The 26,920-nt window shown below is 36.9% G+C and overlaps 1 protein-coding gene across 1 annotated transcript in view; it reads right to left on the minus strand.

The window, feature by feature from the left end:
* Positions 1-584: 584 nt before the first annotated feature.
* LOC134533427 (homeobox protein unc-4-like) overlaps positions 585-26,920 on the minus strand; it is a 46,111-nt gene continuing 19,775 nt past the window's right edge. The window contains exons 3-4 of the mRNA XM_063370949.1: positions 5,571-5,688; positions 585-688 (exon numbers count right to left, since the gene is read on the minus strand). Of these exons, the coding sequence (XP_063227019.1) occupies positions 585-688; positions 5,571-5,688 (222 nt within the window). The remainder of the gene's footprint in view (positions 689-5,570; positions 5,689-26,920) is intronic.

The following is a 26,920-nucleotide window of genomic DNA, read 5'->3' on the forward strand; positions in this document are numbered from 1 at the left end:
CGTTTTTATTCTCAGTGTATAAATTTCTAATGGCATCTACTACAGGATTCCTTATGATCATAGAACATGTGGGGTGCATTTTTTTTTTCCTAACCTAACTAAAACTAAGTGTATTTTGGAGGGGTCCGGGTTAGGGAGGGACCTAGGTGCGTCTCAGGCCGAAGCCTATACGCCTAGTCATGCTGGGATTAGCCATGCAGGGAGAGGGTCGCATGCATCATGTGCTAGGAGGGGATTGGCCAGCCATGGCAGCGATTGGCGCCATGACTAACTCCCCTCACTCTTAAATCTAGACTATAACTAGAGATAGGTTGGGCCCAGGTAAAACCTGCATAGACACAGGGAAAACCCTGGGCACATTCATGCGGGATGCAAATTGGCATGCATTACGTGTAGGAATTTACAGGAGACAGAGGATGGTCTGGATGAAGTGTTGGACAGAGTAGAAAAGAGTCTACCATGCGGCGGTTGGGCACTTGGACTCGTGGTCCGCTTTACTAATTTTCCAGCACTGGATTTAGTGACCAGGGACGCAAGCGCCCCTGGTGGTGAGTGGTTGCACTGACCACTCACTCCGCCGCCAGTCAGCACGTGGGGTGCATTGTGTCGCAGCCAAGAGCCGAACAGCCCCGGAAGTGGCCGAAGGGAGCCGAGGAGGCCGCGTCGCGGCGCTTGCTGCTCTCCACGTCTGCCGTGGACACACACGCATTTGACAACACGGAACTAATACCCGCGGAAAAAAATCACGCCTCTTCTCCTCGCTTTGCTTCGCGTCAGTGGGTGCAGCACAGTACAATTAAGTTATATGTGAGTATTCCTCCACAACACATCAAAACTTACGGAAAAATTTCGTAGTTAATAGTAATGACAAAAAATAAAGGCCGTAATCAATTTGGCTTGCGAGACCGAGCCTTAATAGAGATTTTACAACCGTTTGAAAAACGTTTTTTTTTTCTCGCGTGTTTCCACTGCTGATGGAGACAGCGTGGATGCGAGGCCATATAGCCCAGTCATATTAGGGGTTTCACCTCGGAATGAAATACAATAAGCTGAAAATTGGTATAAACCTTTGTTTTGTCGTTCTTAATGTTGTCTCAAAAGTCAAAAATGTTATCGTGTCCGCGTCTTAAGATATTGAAGGTCAAAGGTCATAAAAATCGGGTTTTCGCGAATATCTCGCTTTCTATTGCTTAAATGAGATTTGCACCTATTATAAACGTTATAGAGTATAAACTTCTCTACAACGTTTGTTTGAACCTTGTTTTCATACGATCAACCGTTTTTGCGGTAGACCGCGAAGAGTGCGCCGCGTACAGTCATATATGGCCACGTACGACATTCACAGAAACACCTTCTGAAAGTGACTTATCACATATAAAACACAAATCAGCCATAGCTCTTAAAACCGTAGGTCCGTCGTTGCGAAGATACAATTTCAAACTAACGAATAATCTTGACTAATACAAAGTGGTCCCTTAAAAGAGAAAGTGGCCTTGAATACAATAGAACATCTGTCCCGGCTATAAATAGAAAAGGTCATAGGGTAGGGACAAGTATTTCCAGGTATATAAGTATTAAAAAATTTACACGTTTTAAAGAAAACGTATATAATGTCGTTTTAACTTAAAATATAACTAAAATATACATTCCAGAATTAATATGCTATAGTTAAATAGTTAAATATAAATAACTAAGTCACTTATTTTAATTAAATACAAATATAAATAATTAATAATTAATAAATAAATAATGTATAAATAATTAATAATTAGTGCATAAATAATGGGCATTGAATAATAATTATAATTTTTTAGTAAATAATTAACTTTATACAACGTACTGATAACCGTAACTCTTCGCGGTATACCGCAAAAACGGTTGATCGTATGAAAAAACAGTTCAAACAAAAGTTGTAGAGACTTTTATACTATACAACTTTTATAATGGGTGCAAATCTTATTTAAGCAGTAGAAAGCGAGATATTCGCGAAAAACCGATTTTATGACCTTTGACCCTCACTATCTTAAGACGCGGACACGATAACATTTGTGACTTTTGAGACAACATTTAGAACGACAAAACAAAGGTTTATGCCAGTTTACAGCTTATTATCTTTCATTCCGAGGTTGACCCCTTTTTACCTAATATGACTGGGCTAATAGTTGGGCTTGTGGGAAACGGCCAACACACCACACAAAAACATACACACTCTCAGGCCGTGTTCCAAGGAGAGCTTGATTTTACAACCTTTTATTTAACTTCACAAGTTTGTTTGTTTGTCTGTTTATTTAAAATCTTGCAAGTTATTTTCGAACCACTTCCGCTTGAACTAGAGCTGAAATTTTACATACTTGTTCAGTTCTGATGACAATATATTTATTTTACTTACCCCAACTAAAAAAAAGGTGTATCTGTAGGAAGGGTCCGGGCTAGGGAGGGACCTAAGTGCGTCTCAGGCCGAAGCCTATACGTCTAGTCGTGCAAGGAGAGAGTCTCATACATCGTGTGCTTTGTCCAGGGATTGGGCAGCCCTGATAGCAATTAGCGCCATGACTAACTCCCCTACATTAAAACTAGCGTAAAACCTTTGAATATATATACTGTATAGAAGTCGCCAGCCCAGGTTAAAATTTCTAATACGGTTTTGAGGTAGTTGGTTAATTCACCGCCGCAATCGCCACCATCTCTAGGGCATCGACTTGTGGTGGTCCCTAGCGGATAAGTGTCGAACTCTTCAAACACCCCTTCCCCCTCCTGTTGAACGACGTTGAGCTGCAGTGAATGATGGAAGAGGGGTGCGGGGAATGACAGCGGGCGACAGCGCTGCGCTCTAACGTGTAAATAACAACTAAGACGATACAGGACGTTACGGCAGCGCACTGCAGCGGTGAAGTTCCCAAGCTGCTCATCATACGCTTCTGAAAGACGTAGAGTAAATCCTATCCACTCGCGAATTCTATACAGTATATATATTCAAAGGTAAAACTATGCTGAGTTGGACCCAGGTAAAACCTGCGGGATGCAAGGGCATGCATTAGTTGTGTAGGAGAATACAGACGAAGAGTCGGGTCAGAGTATAAAAGAGTCTACCATGCGGGTGGTTGGGAGATTGGACGCTAGGTTCCTTCTCGAATTTCAATCGCATTTGGATTGAGATAACCAGAGACGAAAACGCCACTTGTGGTGAGTGGCTGCACTCAACACCGTCTATCCCTCCCCCCCCCCCCTTGGCTTCCAGCAGCACATAAAACCTTTGAATATATATACTGTATAGAAGTCGCCAGCCCAGGTTAAAATTTCTAATACGGTTTTGAAGTAGTTGGTTAATTCACCGCCGCAATCGCCATCATCTCTAGGGCATCGACTTGTGGTGGTCCCTAGCGGACAAGTGTCGAACTCTTCAAACACCCCTTCCCCCTCCCGTTGAGCGACATTGAGCTGCAGTGAATGATAGGTGGGGGTGCGGGGAATGACAGCCGGCGACAGTGCTGCGCTCTATTGTGTAAATAACAACTAAGACGATACAGGGCGTTACGGCAGCGCACTGCAGCGGTGAAGTTCCCAAGCTGCTCATCATACGCTTCTGAAAAACGTAGAGTAAATCCTATCCACTCGCGACTTCTATACAGTATATATATTCAAAGATAAAACTAAAGAAGGAGGAGACAAACAAACATACAAACTAGGCACTTCATTAATACATGTTTTCACCTTGCAGAGGCCATCTTATCGGTTTGGAAGGAGGCGTACATGCTTTAGACTATTATATGAAATTATTACATTCTCTGCTAAATCGTTTATTATATAATCAACCTTGAGTGCTGAGTGCTACCGCGCACAGGCCATTTACTTATCCAGGGGCCAGTCCGTTTCGCATATTTTTTTTTTTGTTTTTGCTTTTGGGAGCACGCACTGTTGGGCAGTATTTTTCTATGCTGGATACACACGCCACACCACAGTGCCACCCTGTAGAGGCCACCTCGGATCGGAGTATTACATGCCTATTAGGGAAGCTGTATGTTCCAACGACCCTCGAATCAGTCCCGAATACATCCGAAGTTCGTCCGCTAGCTCGTGCGATTGGTCGGAAGAAAAAAATATGTAAGCGAGTCTTTCATTTCTCGCCAGAGATGTTTAACATCCTAAACTCGGTAACGCTCGATTTTAGAGTAAGTCGCTCAACCAACCAAACCAACCTTTCATTGAAGTTACGATCACCAAGACTGATAAAAACATCGAACCTACAGTTTACTTTTATAAAAGAAAAAGGGGGGAGGGGGAAATACGAAAACTGCAGATTACCCGGCCGTCTGACTCGGGGCAGTGAATATCAGGTTCTTTTGTTTTCAAAGCGATTAGGCGTGCGGTGATCGCAAATGATTTACATTTTAGAGTGTACGGGCGGAATGCTTCGACCGTTACTAGAAGTTTTTCTCAGCTGCTTATGAAGTGTCAGCAGAGGTTGTTGCGAACGTGGAATAAAACATGTAAGCATACAAAGTTAAAACTATGTTTATTTATTTTTATTAAATAATTCATTAGCTCTTCTAGCCTTTACTTCGTTACAGCACTAAAAAGGAAGAGTAAAGTATTCTATTGTTCAGTCCTAAATCTAACATAGTGAATAGTTCAAAAATATTTAATAGTTTTATTAGAAGCTTATTTTGGAAAGAGTTTGCGCCCGTCGTCAATTCATCTGCATTGCAACCAAACATACGCAGTCTTGCTGCATTGCAGACAGTAGCATAAAAGTTCCTAATAATATGGGCTGGCAGTGGCTCAATGATTTAGGTTTCGCAAGTGTTTGGTTTGGGGGGGGGGGGGGGGTAGGAGGAATTTGCAAGGGCGGGAGAGAGGCTGTGGGCCTAGGGTTTTACGTCGAGGTCACAACCAATACGTCAACTCTGGATACGGAGCTTGTACATATGTTATATACTGACCTTATTTTGACCTATATGCATGAAATAAGCACAACCAAAAATTAATATATGGAGGGAGTTTTCCATAAATTATAGTTTTGACATTGATATGTTTTACAACCTTTTTTCATAGTCAAAATTTCGCAAGAGCAAGTGGGCCAGAGGGTCCCCTACAGTAAGAGGCTTCTTAATTCCAGGGGGCCCGGGCCCCCTTTGATTGCTTGCCTCCCCCCTCCCTAGATCTACACACATGCGTTCTGGGCTTAGACACTAGATTTTGTTCTATCGGGCGACTGCATTACGGGTTTTCTCTGACTTAACTACGAAGATAATGAGAATTCAGCTTACTTGACTTACAAACATTTATATTTCCTCTTTTTCAGTAGCTTCGAAACGTCACTACGGTTGTATACATACCACATGTGAATAAAATTTGGTTTCCAAACAAACCCAATTACTTTTATAGAAAAATAATTTTGTGATTGTGAATAAAATAAATAGTTCATGTTGTATTAAAACACTTAAAAGTGATTATAAAAGAACTATAGTTGTGAGATGCATAAAACAATGTTCACCTTCACCCCAATATATGCAGTATTGTGCAGTGACAGTTTTCACAAAAGATTTTTTTAATGATTGGGAACTGGGAACAGAGTTTTTGTGCTCCCAGTGGCTCGACCAGCAGCGAAGGTGACTCGTCATAAAAATACTTCCCATTGTACGGCGGGCGATGTTTAGGTGAGGGAGTTGGCTTGTCAGGACTCGTCAGCTAACAACCCACAAAAAAAGCAACGAGAAGGTCCTACAAGAACATAATGATACTGCTCCCTCTTTCTGCTGCCACGAATAAAGATAATTATAATAACAATACTCAGAAAGAAGGTAAAGGATATGCCGACTGGTGGCTTATAGGTCTCACGTTTCCGTAAGTTTTTTTTACTCACCACAATGTAACTATAAAAATGATTTCCCAACTATTTCATTAAAATTTCTCCGCTTATAATTTAAAACAATTCAAAATACTTATAAGTTTTACTCATAAAATAGTTAATTATATTTTTTTTTAATTGTCGAATCAATAAATTTCACAAAAAACATTCAATGCTTCGGGAATAACAATAAATACATGAGCAATTTTGTTTCAATGTGATTTTAGTCTATTGGCACGTGGTAATTTTTACTGTTCATACTAAGAAGTAACAAAAAAAATCATAGCAATATAAAGTATATTTTAAAAATATATTTTCAATAAAATACAAACGAACAAACAATATACTAAAAAGAGTTTCACGAAGATATAAAAGCTGGTGTTATTTTTATTTATTCAGTAATCTGTTGATAGTGTTACGAACGTGAGCAAGGCCACGTCACGCGCAGGTGCAGAGCTAGCTGGGCTGACATCACATGCCGCCGTAACATGAGATGTGCAGTGCGCACCTGGGTCGCCGTTTCCCCTCCCTCCAGCCCTCAGCTCCCCGCGCGGCGCTGTTAGTTTGACATCCGAAACCTGACAGCTGCGGAGTTACGCGAGCCGCTGACACGTGTTTCGAGAGATTTCTGCCGTCGGGTCGGCGCGGAATGACGCGACTGGCCCCAGCCGCGCTCGTGAGTTCCAGAAATGGCGGCTGATGTATAAAAAGAGGACGTCGGCTTCAGCAGGAGAGTTCAGAGAGAGAGAGTTGAGGCGGGAGCCTTCCCGCGGCGGAGCTTCCAGGGCGATAGAGCGGCGAAGTCCCTGGACGAAGGTTCCAGGGCGAATATTTCAGTTCCGGGTTATAGTGTCTTGGACGTGGCGGAGTTCCAAGCGAAGTTCCGAGCGAGGCGTCGATTGGGATCTCGGCGAAGGCAAGTGCGTCGGCGGCGGCGGAGTGCGGCGACAGAGTCCGGCGGCTGAGATCCACGAGGGGTGCTACGGCGAGAGTTGCGCCAGAGGTGCGGCCCAGCGAGGTGTGTGGATTGTAAGAAACGAGTGACTGATGAAGCAACATTTTTAAGTGCAATTGATTATTTGGCTATTTTATAAGATTAGATGATTGTAAGTGACATAAGTAGTGACCATCAATAAAACTGTGTGTGTAGTGAAATCTATTAATTGGGCTATCCTTTTACTAACCCGGCAAATCGCTACAATATGATTGTCTATTTTAAATATTTTTGTTCAAGTTCTAAAAAAAAAGAAGTTTAATTTCTTGGAATCAAAATTTCGAAATATGTTAGTGAACTTTATAATCAATGTAAACGAATGGGGAAATTTTTAATTTATTTGTACCGAGTAGAATAAATAATAACTAATATTATTTTAAATAATTGATAACATTTAACAAAATTCTCTTTTGTATATACTTGTTAGTGGCGCACCAATGAACAACATTTGGTCAACATTTACTTTATTATGATTCAGAACTTTTTAATATGGACATACAATTTTCACCAAACATAAAGTAAACGATTTGTTTGCGTTTAACCTTTTTTATAATTTAATACATAACTAAAAAAACGCTAACTAAAGTATTCATTAAACAAATTTGTATTGAATTAAAATTATTTGTACCATTTTGGAAAACACTCAAGCTGGATATGTAAATACCTTCACCACAAACTTTATAATGAGAATATTTTTTATTCTTTTTCAATCACTTCGTTATATCCATTAAAATTATTTACTACCGTTGATTTGATAACTTGACAGAAAATATAAACATTGTTATGTTTATTTTCTTTAAGTGAAATATAATCGTAATTTCTATATAAGTGAAGAAAACGTATTGAAATGAAATATTATTGCATTGCAATCTGAATCTTAAACGATCTGTTTATAGTACTGATTATTGAAACCTTTTTTATTATCCTATAATCATATTAAGTTATATTCCTATTATACTAATAAATTTATAAACATCAAAACATTGGCAAAATCTCATAATAATAAACAAACATATTTTTGTTACACTGTTCTAGGGCTCTGTGCACAAATTTAGTTACCAAAAGTCGTTCACAAGTTTACACAAGGGTAGTAGGGATTCAAAGCACACAAAAAATAAATAAATGAATTCTCTAAAGAAGTCGTATAAATTTTTAATTTTCTGGTGAACGTGCCATGCTGACGTCATTTCCAACCAGCTGCACAAAAGAATGATGTTAAAGAAGAAAGAAAAAAAAAAAAAAGAACAGAACTTATTACAAAGGGGAATATTTCCACATTTCAGCTTCCCCGTCGTCAAGAGTTGACGTTCAGTTTTCTTGACGCTGGAGGGTGGGTGAAGTGAGAGAGGGGGGGGGGGGGGCCCGTCAGGAGCGATGATTGGCCAGTTTGGCTGTGACGTAATTGCTCGGCGCGGGTCCGCCAGGGATGATAGGATAACGAGCGCCCGTCCCGACGAAAGAAATTACAATGTGTCGGCAGCCCGCGCGATGATTGGGGCGAAGGCCCAAGGGCTGCCAGGGCGGCGGCAGAAGAATGATTGGTGGAATTCCCCGGGAAAAGAAACGAGGCAGCAGGGTAGCGACGAGTGGAATAACAATATTAATAATAATAAAATATCGGCCTGCTCGTCCGTAAAGGAAGGCGCGTTCCCTTTCTATTTCAACCCATCTTAAATACTTCACACAATTTCACACTCGACTTTGGCCCGTTGGCTGGGTTCACACTCTTCAAAAGGCCGTCCAGGAAATATGAACACCAGCTATAAATATTCATGTGCTCAAGCATTGATTAACAACGTAATATCACAATAGATAACAAAACTACATGCGTTTTTTTATCCCGCTTCATCTAAAAAAAATTAAGTTTTATTTTCTAAACCGTAAAGAAACCTCTTTAATGATATTCTAAACGAACAAGACAATGATTTATTCCGTAAGCGTGACGTAAGATTAAATAGCATGTTTGTATACCTGAAATCGTTAAATGTCAGATAAATTTACATGTGTGCTTGTTGGCTGGATATATTTAAACAAATATGTAGTTGTTTGGTTTCTAGACGCAAGTATTGTAGTTTCTGAAAAAAATAAACAGAATGTAAACTTTTGTGAGGATGTGTCATTAGAAGTTTTTAAAATAATATTCGGAATTTAAGTATTGTTGATTTTAACTGAAAAAGAGAGAGAGTATATATATATATATATATATATATATATATATATATATATATATATATACACACACACATACACACACACAAACGAGGTGCCGCGTGTATATTCCAGTTGAGTTTTACTCTGGCCAACAGGACAGCGGCCTAGGTGGTAACGCACTTATATGGTTTTAAATGTACGAAACGGGCATTTTTTTTTTTAAAACAAAAAAATATATATATATATATATAGCTGCTGGTTACAAATACCATTCATTTTAATACAAATAATATTGCTTTATTTGATATTTTTTTATTTATTAGGTATGTTCATACACCCACTGCTGGAGTGACTTAATTGACGAGCACCGAGTCAATACGTGCTCACTGCAGACTTAGAAGTTTCCGTATGCTCGGAGCTGCACTCCCTAGGCGTCTCCTGATTGGGCGGCTAGAGGCTAGGCAGTGGTGTCATGAGGGTTGCAGTCCAGCCCACCGCAGGGGTGGCTGAGGACGGGTCCCTCCCGACTGCACCCGGAGTGAGCGATTGATCGATTCCAATGGCGTCTTATTTCAACACGTAATATTGCGTGGTTGAATATGTTATTATTGATGTGCAACCTCATAGTTCTTGGTATACGGCATTCGGTAGGAGTGATTTGGTGAATGGTACAGAAGCCGCATTGTACAGAAATGTGTCACCACAGTAATATGTGGCGAATGACGCGAATAAAAGTTTGTCAAAGCCAAAGGAAAACTTCATAGTTTTTACTTTTGAATGAATTTTAACATATGGGCAGTATTTTAATAAAGTTCTTTGTCGAAAATCAGGTCCATAACCGGGGTTTAGTGTAGTAGATTTAGATTAGAATTATCTAAAGTTCAGTAGCAATTTGACGCAAACAAATATTTTAAACACTTAATGAGTTGAAACTCGCTCATAAAAAGTGGTACAAGATTTAAGTGGGAAATATGGAGACCGAAAGACGCCAACTTGTTTTTTTATGCCGTACCATTATTTTTAACTGTTGATATGGAATATATGCCTTCGTTAAGGCAGTGATAACACATTAATTCGATATTGTAATATACATTTGCATGGTGTCTGTTGACAGTATTGTTACAGTTGTAGTCATTTCCGGAAATGAATTCAATTCTTAACGCTAATGACCTCACAAAGAAAACTTTTTGTAGAAGCCAGCCACTATATATTGCAGGTATTGTGCTAAATCGTGCACTAGCCTATGAAATGTAATGGTGTATTTTGGTTCCTCTACCTACACTAAAAAAAAATCCTGTACTTTTATAAAATATTCCTTTGAAAACCATTTGCCAAAAAATAGTTTGTAACACGACAATAATAATATTGAAACTTTGTACAACACGTGGCTATGGTTTTGTTTGCACCTACATCAGATACGCTTTTCGAAAATTTGCGAATAATTTTAAGTTTTAATTGACGTTTCATTCAAGACTTTTTTTAAACAGTGGGAAATATAATCAAATATTCAAAAAATTAACTTCATTTTGTTTAATACGCTTATTAATGTGCGCAGTTAATAATGGAAAGCTGTTCAGGGAACGGTTTACAAATAACTTTAACTATACTAATAACCCCGAATAGCTTTCCCCAGTAGTATTAACTGCGCACATAATAAGCACGATACGACAAAAACAAAGGTCCAATTATTGAATATTCAATAATCCTTTCCATGTTTTGAAAAAAAAAAAATGTTGGATGCGACATTAATTAAAATATAAAATTATGCGTCTAATTTCCGTAAGAAATACTCAGTATTACCTCGAGTAAAAAAAACTACGTATTTCATACATGCGAAAAAAATTAACCACAGTTGTGTGTTGTACAGGGTCGCGATATATTGTTTTCTTTGTTAGCTTACGGTGTTTGTCGCCTGAGAGGCGTCGCACAGTCGGGAAGGTGGTCGCGAGGTTTGTTCACCTCGCAGTCCTCCAGAACTGGCCAGATATGCGAGCGAAGAAGAAGGGGCCGTATTTTTTTATTTTTATTTACGTGTCTACCCCCGCGAGGGGGCGGCGTTGAAGTTCCTCGAGGACTCCGGAAACTGGCAGTTTTCCCGTTCCTCTCTGGATGAAAAGACACTCCTTGTTAGCGCTTCGTCGAGGGGACAGCGGGGAGACGTCGCCCCCCCCCCCTCTATCGACCCCCTGGAAGGCTCCTGAAGAACCCGGCACCACTCGCCCACACACGACGAGGACCGCGTGTCCGATCACGAGCACAAACAACCAGGCGCGGCAACCGAGTCGGTACTTGAGTCGTCAGCCGACAGGTTCAACTGTGCGACCCAATGGTCTAGTAGTACTACCCAAGACTAATAAACGCGTTTGAAGTTGGAGTAGAATTTGATTTTTGACGTGACAAAGTCTAATAAATCGATGAACACTGGCTGCAAGCACGAAAAAGTGTCCCGTTACGCACATTGTCCCGTTACGCTGTGTCCCGTTACGCTCATTGTTCCGTTAAGCTGTGTTCCGTTACGCTGTCGGCGAGTGCAGTAATAATAGGTTATGTTACAATTGACTAAAAATTTATGGTGATTCGTATAATTGATGATAGATATTTGATTACAGTTTATTTATATGAAAACTTGTTCATGATTATATTTAAACTTTATAGCTAAACGCCAGTTTTTTTAAAATTAATTACAAGTCATGTACATGTGAACTGTTTCGTCGACAGTTTATAAAGTGAAGTGAAAAGTTAATGTGGTTCATTGCTTATTACAACAACAATTTCGGAAATAAAGGTTAATTATTCTTGCATTTTAAAAATCTGATTACTAGTATAAATTCAAGTATTTATTCTTTCATTATTAAAATAAGAATGATGTAATTTTATTCATAAAAGTATGCAATCATTTCATCAATGTTTTGTTATGACGTCACGTTAAACTATCGTCCGTAAACCGACTTTACAGACAAACCAATTTTTTTAATAGAACACTAAGCGTTTGTGTATTGTTTAGTCGAATAACATTTTATAACCAACACGAAACATGTGGTTGTTATAAAATTGAGTTTACAACGTGAATAGGTCGTGTAGACGGGAAGTTCAAAAAAATCAGGAGACATCGATGTCCGTGGGCTTGTCGCTGGAGCTCGTGTCACTGTCGGTGATGCCTGCACCGGGTGACGTCCGCCATCTTAGTTTCTCCCTCTTCCGGCAGTCTGGTTCGCTCGACAGTGCTGAGTGTCGCCTGCCTGGAGTCGCCACCAGCTGTTCTTTCCTCTGACCGTGGTCTCTTGCTGTTCAAATTGTACAAATACGCCATATGCCAAGCCATTGTAATTTTTTTCGCACTTTTCTACGTAATTTCGTCTCACAGTTGTTATATCGTAAACTTTTTTTTTCCCCTTCGAACTTTTCAAACGTAGTTAAAATAGTCATTAATTTATGCACGAAATTAATTCTGTTTGATTCAAATTGGTTAACGCGTGTGTACAATGTCTGCTCTGAAAATACGTAAATGAGTCACCCGGAATCGAACGTTCGATCAATTTGCCTACCTATACTTGTAGTGGCCTGTAAATATACTGTGGGCGGTTTATGTTTTATAACGTTTCAAAATTGATCCCATCTTCGTTAAACTCTACTTTTGAAACTGGCAACCCGATTTATAATACGTATCCACATCAAAACTGGAGGTAACAATACGTCAAAAATGTGTAAAAATAAAGGAGTAGCACACTATGAAATAACCAACAATGCCTGCGAAAGCGAGCATTAAGGGGGTAGTAGCCTAACTTATTTGCTTCCATATTTTTAATGTTTTTGCTCCTTATTTGAAATAAATTCATAATATAACAATTTTTAACTGTTTATAAGGTAAGTGCATAAAATAAATTCGTATTTTGAAAAAGTAAAAACAAAAAAAAACTTATAAGTCAATTTTAAGTCAACGCTAACATGAACTAAGGGCATGCAATCGTGCTGTATACAGTACTAAATCAATAGTTTGTGTGAATAACAATTTGGATTTCCCAAAATCCTAAAAGAATTAGGTTTGTAGGATTGTGAGAAAACCAACGTTTTTTATTTATTAATTACAATAAAAAATTAAGAAATACACGTAAACGTCTACAAACGAAAAATTTTAAACTGTATGCAACACGATTAAATGCTCTTAGTTCATGCTAGGGTTGACATAAAATTGGCATTAAAGTTTCTAAAAAAAATTTAATAAAGCATTTTATAAACATTCAACGATAGTTGTATCATGGTTTTATTTTAAAAATGATGATCCGAAACACGAAATGACGGAAGAAAAATAAGTGAGGATACCACCGCACCGCGTTAAGGCCAGATCCCACCCGCGCAGCTTGCCAGCGCGGCCGCTGGGCAGTGCGGCGGTCGTGCGCTGGGCAGGCCCCGCCCCTCCCCCACCCCCGAGAGGCGCCCCCCCCCCCCCCCGCCGACAAGGGCTGATTGAACGACAAAGCCTCCCGCTGCGCGCCGGATAGGACCGGCAAATTGCTACTGACAACGTTTTCGCGACGGCGCGAACGGCTCAAGCAGGGTTTTTTTTTTGTGTTGTCACTCGTCTCTTCCTCTCTCTCTCTCTTCCTCTCTCTCTCTCTCTCTCTCCTCCGTGCGTAAACAATTTCTCATCCTTCTCCCGCTCTCCCGACGTGTTCGCCTGGCGGGTGTCGCCACACACACACGCACACACACATACGTCTGCAGAGGAGGCGGTTGCGCAAGGGAGGGTTTAAATTAGTGTAGCGGGACCTCAGTGGCGAGGGGAAGAGGAGGGGAGGCCGGTGGGTGTGATGTGAGGTAATTGAATGAGGCCTGCTGCTTTCGACAGGTCTCTCTCTTCGCGAGCGGGATTTCCATTCTGTGTGCTTCACGCATTTCGCGACAGCCTTCCTAAACCGGTTAGTTTTTTTCCCCTTCCACAACTCGCAGTTTCGATAAAAAAAAAAAACTAATCACATCCAGATTTTCGGATGAGCGGAAATCTTCACACAGGAGTTTCATAATTTAAAATTACTCCACACGTTTTCACTCAACGATAAAAAAATCAATTGTTCTGCAGTAGCAAGGAAAATTGTAAGACAGCACACTATATTTATTCGTAGTAAATGAAAATTCGGTAGCACATTTTGATTTTTTAAATTTTAATAGAACATACATATGTGTATTATAAATTATCAGTTCATCCCATGTTTTTATCGACTGGTATTATAAAACATGCTATCGTAGATTCGTATATGTAAATTTACATAACTAAAAATACTAACGCTTGTAAAAAAATCGTTAAAGTAATTGATGCTCTAGTGTAAAATTTTTGTCAAGCAGTTGGTAATATACATCTTGTCCGAAGTCAGATTTTTTAAAAAAAAAATCTTTTTTTAATATATATAATCAGAGAGTTGACGTTAAATAAGTGTTTATTTAAACTTTAATAACAGTTAAATAATTACTCATAAGTGTATGTTTGCAGTTAACATAGAGATTGATCACCAGATACCTTTTTTATTTGATTTCATAAGACGACACGATTATTTTTTAATAAGCAAAAAACGCATTAGAGACTTTTGTGTTCATGGGAGTATTATAATATGGCTTTTTATCACGCAATATTTATTTAAAAAAAAAATCGGTAAACTATATTTTATTGGTTTTCCTTTGAAAAAGAAAGTTGTTTGGAATTCTGAGAGAATGAGAACATGTCTGCTTTTCATCTCAAGTAAGTAATCATAATCATCATCTTAAATCAGTGATTCCTTAGCTATCTTAAATATTTTACAGAATAAACGGATTCAATATATAATAATATAGTAGTTATGTTTACTAAAAATACTTAAAAACTAGCATTTTGAAAAAAAGGTTTAAGCGTTTAACTGTTATGTTTAAAACTTAAAACTGGCACAGAACCGCTAGAGCGTTCGCAAAACTTAAATAAAGTTTTGACTGCTGTCGTTGGTATGTTTAGTTTCGTACAGAAAAACACTGTTGGACCTATTTTATCTTACTTTGATGAGTTTAAAATTTTTTAGTATAGCTCACTGTTAAATACAATAATAAATGTAATAAAATTACTGCATGACATGCTTTACTAAACTATTTTAGTAAAAAAAATTCTTAACACAGCCAAAATACCCAGAAAAACTAAATTTGCTACTTTTTTTCAAGCAGTTTTTGATAAAAACAGTTCTAAACTCTAGCCGACCTCCGTGGCAAAACAATTGACAACCGACTTCGGTACGAGAAATACTGATTCAGAATCTCGTGTTGATAAAATAATGATTTGCCGTGCATGGCCAGTTTCCACGCCCACTGCTGTACACGGTCAAGTTTCTCCGCGCACTGCTGTGCAGCGTGTACACTCCTGAGGGCGCGCGCGCGCCTAATGACCAGTTGGAAGGCAGGAAGAAGTGAACCGAGCTAATGTGGTGTTGTTGGTCCTGCGGCGCGGTATTTTTCCCCCCAATGAAGGCAATGAGGCACTGCGCAGCTCCGCCTAATTGGAGGAAATATGGCCGGAGTGCTAATGGGAAACAAACAGCGATGAAAATCCTCGGTGTTTTTGTTGTTTGCGCCGGCGGGAAAGGTTCAGCTGGCGTTGTGTGCACACGGCGCTGGCCTAACGAGCTCTCGTGGTTTTGTTACGGCGCGGATGAACTAGGAACGAGGGAAGCGGGGTTACTTGCAGATTGGGTGCCCATCGCCTACTCACGGCAAAGAAAATCACTAAGCAAATATTGATTTTATTTGCAGTCTAAGAAAGGTTTTCACCGAGTAGTAATTGGGCATGGATCGTTAGGCAATAAAAAATAACCCAAAATTTAAAGAAAAGTAATAACTCGTTAAACATAAAAAAATAAGTTAATTAAAAAATTATTTTTCTCAGTTGTTACCCATCTTTTTTTTTAGATTTGGGATGTTTGCTGAGATACGCATGCCAAAATATTACGGAAATTTTATTAACAAATATTAAAAAAGGGCTTGACATTACAAATTTTTAATTTTAATTTGCTAACAAAATAATACATTTTTCTAGTTGTATAAAAAGTAAACAACTTAGAAATTACTAAATTTATTTATAAGAACACCACGTTGTGACTTTTAATATTACTGCACCTTCTATATAATAGAACAGGAATCATATTTTTAAAGCACTAGCGAACCAGAATTAAATTGAACAAAATTCATAAAATTCTTGGAAAACCTGTTTTTCTCCTTTCATACATACATACATATAAGTCTGAAATTCATGTGTTGTATTCATAAAATTACTACAGCTAAAAATCAAACCAATTACCTGGTATTATAAAGGTTATAGGAGTTGTGTTACAAGGTAACAAAAATTGTGTTTCATACTTAAATAAACCCACCACTATTTACGATATATTTTGCATGGGATTGTTGTTGAACAGGAAAAATGAACACAAAGTATTATTTAACTATGATTTAACTAAACAATAGCATCAAAATAATTTCATTGATGTTTTTAGGAAATATAGTTTGGAATAAGTATGATAGTTTTTTATTGGGGATGAGATGTATTTTGGAATGTAAACGTTAAAAATAATCTGAAATAATGTAGCAATCACTTTCAAAGTTTTTTCTGGAAAGTTGCTGACGATGGCTAGCAAACGTAAACTATAATTCATAAAATAATATTCAAGTTAATTTATAGAAATTTGCAAATTAGATTAAATAAAAAATTATAGCCCAGTATTCTTGTCAGTAATGATATAGAAATCATAATCGAACCAATATCCAGGTGTATCTATTTACGAAAGCACACCCATTATGGTCGAAGTAAAAATGAAGTTACGTAAGACAATAAAATGTTTACAATAGTAAAGTATTAATAATTTGTTGACATATGAGCAGCTAAAACGGGTAGTTCTAACACCTAGAAAGATTTCTCAATAATAAGAAAAATATTCCAAACCTGAAAATGAAAACAAATTGTGGAGTGAAACGACTATTCATAGTAAATTGAATTTTGTAATCAAATTGTAGTTCAAGAGCAAAAACAATCTTCTTGGGATTCATGAACTCCTTTACTATGAAACTCATTGTGAAATCTATACAACTCTAAAGGATTTATAATTGTGTGATGGACAGCAAAATGTTTTTGAAGTCTTATACGTCAATTATTAAGAATTATTTTTACCAAAATAGTTTACTGAAGATGTACAAGTGAAACATTGTACTTTATGACTAATTACTATGGATTGAATATATATATATATAGCCTGCAACTCTATGTTTGTAAATATGTAGTAGACAAGAATACTTACGTGTTGAGATAAAAAGTTAGTTTGTTTATTACAAAAAAAATTGCAAAGAAAAATTTACACTGTTATATTGGTAGACTATCTTACAGCCGCAACTTATATTTTAATATTGCAATGAAGGTATGTGATTAATTTTAAAATGTCAAGTTTCATTCATTATAAAATCTGTTCGTTTTTTGAGCATTTACAATGCACCAATTTCTAATTTTTAATTTTTAGTGTATTCGGAGATAAATGTTAACATGATAAATAAAAAAAAGTTATTCGCACACAATAAGGGAGAGAATTTTGTAAAATGGTATAATATGCCAACTTAGAAATTTGCATTTCATTTCTAACATTAAAAATGTATATATTAAAAAGTTGCGAAAAACTGCCATCTTTCTCATGAATGTAGATTAGAGATTTATCATCTTCCGTATTTGTGGATTGATGAACATAGCTCACGATAATTTTCCAAAGGGATGTAATTGAAAATAAGTAAAAACAATCTTGTCGTTAATATTTGTAACGCCAAGTTTATCAGCTCGTACTTTATTGGATCATAATCCAATGTTAAGCTTGTACAGAAAAAAAAGCCTCTTTCACCACATTCGGAATGGAAATGCAAAAAAAAAAAAAAAAAAAAAAAAAAAAGGAAATTATCTAGTAGGAATTTTTATGTGTTGAATTAATTCCTAGCTTCTTATCTATCATTTTAGTATGTTCGAAAGAATTTCTACGTTATAAAACCAAATCAAAAACCGTTTGAAAAATGATAAAGATAAGTTTGTAACTTTTACATGTATACCCTACATACCCAACATTTGAACTTTCACTTGATTAGCTTCGGAGGCATTTTTTTTAAATAAAAACCAACATAAACTTTTTTTAAATATTAAACTTTACTAAGTAAATGTTTGAAATGCATTCAATATATATTACGTTATGTCAGAACCAACACCAGAACATACAAAGATACAAACGTAAATACACAACCATACAAACACAAAAACATTAAAGACATTTTATGAGTTCCAAATACTGTAAATATTCGTTTCATATAGCATTTTCATAAATCTAAGCTATTTATATAACCTTTTTACCGTGAATAATTTATTATTAGCATAGATTTATAAGAACATATTTGTGTAATTCCTTTGCAATTTATTCGATGAATTAAAACTTTATTTGAGTAATACAACAACGTGAATGCTACTGTAAGCACGTAGAGAGAGAACTGCATTAAATTAATAGGTAAATAATTTTATCTTCTCCAATTTTAGCTTTAATATTGCGAAAGCTATTTTTGAATGCCTACCTGCCCTAATTTGAAACTTAACCGGAGCTATAGATTAAAATAGAAACAATTAGTTTTGTGATACATAATCAAAGTTGTCTTGTAAATTTTACTCACTGCCTTTGGAATTGTTGCGTTAAACAGACCAGTATCCACGATTTATTCGTAAAACTTCGTCGAAATATTTTGGAGGCGATTCCTTACGGGAACCGAGGTATAGTTCATACAAGCCACTGACAGACGAGATAAATTACTTAGAAATGGTAATTGTGCAAAGTAGTGGAAAATGTCTGAAATTAAATATAGAATCTGATTCTGCGGAGTTTTTCAGCCGATCAAAAAAAAAAAAACTTTTGACGTGACAACGTCTAATAAATCGATGAACTCCGGCTGCACGCACGAAAAAGTGTCCCGTTAAGCGGTGTCCCGTTGCGCTCATTGTTCCGTTACGCTGTGTCCCGTTACGCTCATTGTACGCGTGCGCCGCACCGACAGAAGTGAAAACTTAAAACTTTGTTTATAAATGTGTAATATGAAATAATTTCTACGTCAAATGTACGTAAGAAAATTAATCTGATTACTATTATAATTTCAAGTATTTATTCTTTTATTATTAAAAAGTAGCATATGTTGGCGAGTGTAGTAATAATAGGTTATGTTACAATGGACATAAATATTATGGTGATTCATATAATTAATGATAAATATTTGGTTACAGTTTATTCATATGCAAACTTGTTCATAATTATATTTATACTTTATAGCTAAACGCCAGTTTTTAAAATTAATTACAAGTCATCTACAAGTGAACTGTTTCGTCTACTGTTTATAAAGTGAAGTGAAAAGTTTCATTGCTTATTACAAAAACAATTTCGGCAATAAAGGTTAATTATTCTTGCATTTTAAAAATCTGATTACTAGTATAATTTCAAGTATTTATTTTTTTATTATTAAAATAAAAATGATTAAATTATATTCATAAAAGTATGCAATCATTTCATTAAAGTTTTGTTATGACGTTGTCACGTTAAACTATCGTCCGTAAACCGACTTGACAGACAACCAATTTTCTTTTAGCATACTCCCTACCCTTTGTTAAAGTAACACGTGTGGCACTAACTTATTGCATGTATAATTTGGTCCTTCCGAATGTTATCGTTATTTTGTACTGTTCCAAGGAGAGAGTTGTGATACGAACCTCTTGTTACAAATGTCTAGGACACGCCATTTCCATATTTAAGGCATGCCAACGTTTCCTCGCCACTGACACAACGCCTGGACGTAGGCAATACTTACTGCACGATATTCTCCATTCTTGCCTGCACACTATAGAGTGTCTCACTCTTAGTTTGCAGTATGTGCGGAGTTGATGGCGCCCGCGGTTGCCAGATCGATACTGCCCAGCTTAGTAACATTAAATATCTTATTTTGTACACCATCGTTAGTTAAAAAAAAATGTTTTTTTTTTTCATATTTTATTTATTGTTGTTTTTTCATGACCATAAAATAGTGTTCATTGACTATTGTTACAGTTGTGATCAGCCTGTAAATAAAATTCAATGCTAAAAAACAATTTTTATTTCACAGGAGAAACTAACTGTAGAAGTCGGCCTCTATAAATAACAAATAATTCCGTTACATTATGTGCTACTTCTTAGAAGTAAAAAATAATAATTGAATATTAGCAAAAGATGCTCTTGAATTACAACCCAAAAAAAAGTTTTACAGCATTCACATTCCAAATTTTCATTTACAAAATACAATGTTTCAGATGTATTAAAATTATTTTAATTGCGTTATAAAGTCGTGTCTTAAACGTCTGTGCTCTATGGTGTATATATGGCCACAAAAGCGTTCCAAAACAAGGAAAATGCTAATGGCAGAAATTGTTCTTTGCGAAAGAGAGAACGAATGCCCATTTAAATACACACTGTGAACTAATAATGGAACACACTTTCGGTACCTTTGTTGGAACATTTGGCGAGGTTCTTGCTCCAGTACCGCAGATCACACGACACGCTTGACGCGGTCTCAGTCGGGGTCGCAGGGACTAGCGACGCGAATATTAGTTCCTCGCGAATGTGTCAACCAAAGCGTTCTATGTCCCAGGCGTTGCATCGTTTGCCACTGGAGATTTTCACGCGTTATGCGTCTTGGGCAGATGAAACAATAAGGGTGGTATCGTTCATGAAGAGGATAGGCATTGAATATATATAACGTACAGAAGTCGCAAGCCCAGGTTAAATTTTCTGGCCGGTTTCGCAGAAGAATTGTTGTAGTAGGAAGCTCCGTCGCAGCGATCGCTTCAATCGCTGGGTATCGACGCCCCTAGCGGTCTTAGAACGTACTAGGTTAACCAGCCAGTCATGCCACCACCCTTCACCCTCCCATATACGGGAAGCTGGTATCAGCACCGTTGGGTGACTTTGACGATAAGTATTCCTTACCACTGCCTTTGAGAGCCATGAAACCCCGGGTTAAGACAGTCACTGGAATCACTGTTTAGAGGGATTGTGTACCCTGGTAACGTGAAAAATAGCTCCTAAGAACTTTGTATCAGGCCTACAGTCAGTGTTGAGTTTAAAATATGATTTAATTTAAAAGTTGAATACCTACTTATTTTAACTATATATTCAATGGGATAGGCGAGGTCGCATTACGCATGAATGACTAGAATATAAAAACAATAATAGAATCTGAATGGAGTGACAGAATTCGTTGGAGTTTGCTTTGTCAGCTAGATATTTTCATAATGGAGACCTTAATGTACAGAAAAATTCAATACAGTGTAAAGTTTAGAAAAAGTAAATACAAAAGATTTTCAATAAAATAAGGACCTGGAACCAAAATATAAACAAAAAATGATAATTTTGACTGTAAAATTATTAAAATAAGATAAGAAAAACCTCTATGATAATCAAATATTAGAAAACACATTTATTTTAAATTAATTTTTAGTTCGTAAAACATATTATGGAATTGTAAGGGAAAATCATTTGAATGTATTTCTTTCAATGATTTGGTTATAAATGTTTTCCTTATGTGATTTTTATCACTTTACAGTCAATAAGTTTTCATTTTTTTTGTTTAAAACCATTATTTTGTAAAAAAAAATACTCTTTGCAATTATTTTCAAAAACTATTTACTATATTGAATATTTCTGTACATTTAGGTATCCATAGTGAAAATATCTACTGTAGTTGACAAAAAAAAGTCAAATTCTGTCATGTCGTTTCCATTATATTAATTTTTTTTATGTTCTCGTCGTCCACGCACGTTGCGACCTTTCCTATAATCTCAAATAATGATTCTTTAGAAAATGGCATCAACTATCAATAACATCAGAAGGTTCAAGTTTTGTGTGTGTAAAGATGGTGCCACCTCTTTACCATTTTGATAGTGGAGAAGCATTATAAAAGTCTGTTAATACGGTACGGTGAAGAAAAAACTATACCCAGATTTTTTAAAAAATATTTGGCATTAATACCTTTTCTTAAAGGATTTTCAAGGGTTATTGAGTCAGGTTATAATGGGCTTGAATGAACTTAATTTCCTTAAGAAATCACCTTCCGAGATATAGTGGCTGAGATTTCGAACAATCTGTATGAACGAACAAATGGTCTTTAAGGGGCTGGTCTAGTCATGGATAGGTATATTAGTGTTGTGTAGCGGGTTATAAGTGCGACGCTCTCTGGTGCTTCCAGCGCTACGTCCTCTCTCAATTGGCGCGCAGTCTTCTCGTCGTGCATGGGGCAAGAGGTAATCATAACATTATATAGGGGGGATGAAGATAAAGGTGTAATGCATTTTTTTGAGAGCTTTCAAGAATCTGTACAGGATGTTTCATGCCTAAACATAATTCCGAAAACACGCGTTTTTAGGTATTTTCACTCTTTTGAAAATGCAGTTTAAAAACTACGTAAATACGGAAACCGAAATACTCATCCGCCATCATCGTATTCTTGAATGATTTTCGTAAACAGACCCCCCACTAGGATATCTCGGGCAGTTTTCAAATTGCGTGGTTTCTTCTGAAGCTCTGCACACCGTCCGTGTGCCCGGGTAGGCAGGGGCCTTAACATCTCGTAGGCAATGAGGTCATTAGACCCCGCCGAGAATCGAATCCTGTCTACCTTCTTGGGTGGCGAACGATCTTGACCACTCAACCACCGCTGCCCAAAGAATTTATTTATAATGTGAACCGCTAACGATAACTTAACCTTTTTAAGCAGTTTATTCGAAAGTAATATCCATCATAAATTAAATCATCGTATCATGTCAAATTCCAAGGAAACCATATGGTATCTATGTTGATGAGGTAGGAAATAGAATATTTATTTGAACGCCGCAGTTTGTATGAAATCACATTTGTCATATTAAGAATGTCTTTTCTGGATGTCATATAATCTAATAATAATTAAGTAACTCAAACTTAAACCCAATGAGAGCTTTATATTTATAAGTTTGTGTCTCGTATAATTTAAAATGCCAGTAAATGTAATGTTTTAGGAAGAAATTTTAATGTGACCAAGCTCAGGTTTGAACAGTTTGAACGCGCTTGTTGAAAATTACATTGCTTGCGATGGGAAATAGTACAAAACCTCTAATTGCGCCCGTAACGAGATGTTCCTTCGGCCGCCACATTTTGCATTCAAACGCATCGTTACTTCTCTTGTCCACACAGCACTCGCCATTTGCGGTGCTAAATGTTTATTGCAAACCCGCTGTGTTCCAAAGGGCAGATATTTGCCTGCGCTTCAGTGGTGCTCTAACGATACCAACAGTTTAAATTTTGGTAGTTGATTACAAACCAATAGAAAGCTTAACAATTATATTTTATTATTTGGATAGATTATAGACTCCAAACATTTGCACACTTGAATGTGACACAACATGGACTAGAAGCTAATGATAAACACCTAGGGAAGCATCTGACCAATCACGCGTGACTTGGAGAAAAGGCGAAATGTGGCACCAGCCAATGAGCACTGAAAATGACTTGATTGTAAACTGGCTTGTGGATTTTAGCCTGGCCTAAAAAAAAAAGTCATGAAATTGTCTGATCTCGAATACTAAAATTTAATTATTCGCACATTTTGTGGTTAGGCAATATTTTTGTAGAAAATTATTCAATTTTATTAAAGGTCGTTCGAAAGCTTTGAAAGCTCGAAGTTTCACTTCACAATGACATGAACTTTTCAGCCACAGCCATACTTTTGTTGGTTGCTACACTGAAAATCAAAAATTGTGTGCGTATGATTAAGAAACTGAAAGTTAAACATGCACGTCAAACGTTTATTATGGTAAAATGATAAAAGAGTTAGAGTGAAATAATAAAAATTAATAATAATCTTCCGTTAAATAATACTCATGCATTTGTCCAGTGTAAAGGCTACGTGAATGCGAATATGTTAAAGACGCTTCTTTTATGACTATAAATAAATCGATTTTAGAAAATTCACGTTGAAGTTAATTTTTTCCCTATTGTTTTATACTTAAGATATAAATGTTTTTCTCAAGCCATTCTTCAGAAATTCGCAAATATACTTAATACCACACAATTTAACATTTTATTCTAAAAAAAAATTCCATACTTCTTTCTTTAAGTTGGGGACTGCTATGAAACCACTGAGAATTGGAAGAGGAACGATAAGTGCGACTTTCGCTGGTTCGTATGGCGTAGTGTGGCCTGTGCAAGGCTCTGAACTAGGGCGCAGTCTTCTTAACGTGCATGCGGGTAAACGAGACGCAAGTTCCTAGCGACGTCAACCCGTGTGAGGAGATTATTTCCAGTGCTGCCACCCTTCGCCCGCGGCTGTATCGCTCTAGGAGGGCCGCGCGCCTCGTTGTATGCTGTGTATTATCTGCCCAAATAACGTCTCTTAGCATGTCCTTCATCCTTATGTTTGTGGCGGAATGTTTTCTACCTGGTCTATAAAACATTACGTCAGCACGTTTTGAACGAACCTGAGCAACGGCCGGTAACTGCGCTGTGCGTGTGCTGTTTTGCAGACACGTTAACTATTTGACTGGTTCTCTTCCCGGTAATACACGGCTAACTAATAACGCGGGTGTTAGTTATGTATCTGAACAACCAGTCTCTCTCTGTATCAGTTTTTTCCCTTCTAAATTCATGTCACTGAATGTCGTGAAAATAAAAATAAAAATATCCTCCACACAAATAAACTTAAAAATTTAAAAAAAATTCAGAAATTCTTTTACCATCCAAAATAAAAGAAACCTATAGTGATTCTGGAACATTTCCCGAATTTCGGAATCCCGCAGAGCCTTAGTTTTAACGTTTTAAAGAATTTGCACTTTTGAATTATTCTTATAGCTTGTTCTTAATAACTCAATATTAAACTAGGCTTAAAACGGAAAAAAAAAAATACTGGTGAGTCATGTGAAGTTTTTTTTTTAAAGGTTTTGTTAGCTTTATTTAATGCTCTGTGAAATTGTTTCAACGGTTGGTTTTTTAAGGTTAGGTTAGCTTAATTTATAATCCTGAAAATGTATGTTACCCGGTTTGGTGGGCTAGATAACAAACTTTAAAAAATATTATCACTGAAAGAATATTACAAACAAATAAACAAAATATTGAAAATCCTATCATTATCTCGCGTTAAAACAAGCTCTCTCACAAAATCTCGCTGGCTGAAAATTTGTTTGTGAACATAAACAAGCGTTTGTTGTAACCTACCGAGTTTTACAGGCTTGCGTATTGAAACAATTTTATTAATCTAACAATCTTGCCGCAATCAATTAATTGATATATGTACCTGAACGAAAGCTTCTATATTTCAAAATAACCATAATGTGCAAGTATGGTGTTTTTCAATAAATTATTTTGGGCGGAAATAAAAATCTGAGTTCTTCCACGATGATGTTATTTTACCTAATGAACTGGTTTGTGGTCGAGTATATTTTTAAATTGGAATTTGTGTTTTCTTTTCTCTGTCGCTAAAGGCGTGCTGATAGAGTAGAAACACATTAGAAAGAAGGAGCTTCTACCTATAAATTATCTCATAATCTAACAATTAGAATGATGACTAATGAGCTTAAGATTAAATTTAAAAAAATATACTGAATATTATAGTGTGTTGTAAAATTTGTAAATTTTGAAATGAAACTGCTTGCATGCAAAATGTTACTCATGGACAAGTGTTCACAAGGATTGTAAATCTGACTGTGAGCTACTCTGACCTACCTAGCTTGAAGTCACTTACTCCGAAGCTAATGGCAGGGTGAAAATTCGGAAGATGGCACGTCGGAGGGGGGGGGGGGGGGTTGGTAAAAAGGGGGGAATTCTGTGGCTGAGTGTTCTCATCATCACTCGTCCCCCATCAAGGCTATGCGTATTCGCCTCCTGGAGGAGCCGAACTCAAATTCTCACAAGTGGGAAACGTGACGGATTTTTCCGTGAACCAATGGGGAGGGGAGGGGGAGGCACTCCCGATTCCCTCTGCCTATGCATTCAGTCGCCGTACCGCTCGTATAACTTCCCATTCATTCGTCTCTAATTACTTCGATGTGGACGTGACGTGAACCCGAATCAAATCATTCGGTTAACACCGTATGTAGACTTGACTAGTTGCGAAGCGAATGCTAACATATGTTAAATACGCTCCTTTTTTGACTATAAATAAAGCAATTTTAGAAAATTTCACGTTGAAATTCATTAATTTTTTCTATTGTTTCATATTTAAAACATAAATTTTTTCCTCAAAACCAGTCTTCAGATATTCGTAAACAGACGTAATACCACACAATTTAACATTTTATTCTAAAAAAAAAAAACCATTCCATACTTCTTTCTTTTTTGTTGGGGACAGCTATGAAATCTCTGAGGATTTGAGGCGGAATCATAAGTGCGACTTTCGCTGGTTCGTAAAGCGCAGTGTGGCAGTGGGGTTTCTTCTAAAACTCTGCACACCGTGTGTGTGCCTATGTAGGCGAACTCCATTGGCCGGGTATATACTACGTTAGAAACGCAAGAACGGAATGACAGACGGAAAAAGTTAAATAACATGTTTTAAAATAAGATTTATTACGGAAGACGCGAAAACTTAACGCAAGAATCGGCCAAATTTAACTTCTGAGTTTTCGCTTGAGTTTCCGCCTTCTACATTTGAGATGAATGTTTCGACAACTTTTATATATGCAATTGTATTTTTTTTTTAACTCTGAAATCTTAATTATTTTTACACGCATTACGATTTTAATTACTGAACTGTGATAAATTTATATCAATTATGAATTTTTTTAGACACTTTCGTGAAAATAAATTTAGTTATGAAAGCACGCCAGATGAAGAAATTTTTCCCTACAGTTTTAAGTTGCAATGTTGGTAATG

Source organism: Bacillus rossius, chromosome 6, assembly GCF_032445375.1.
Source record: "Bacillus rossius redtenbacheri isolate Brsri chromosome 6, Brsri_v3, whole genome shotgun sequence".
NCBI classification, from domain to species: Eukaryota; Metazoa; Arthropoda; class Insecta; order Phasmatodea; family Bacillidae; genus Bacillus; species Bacillus rossius.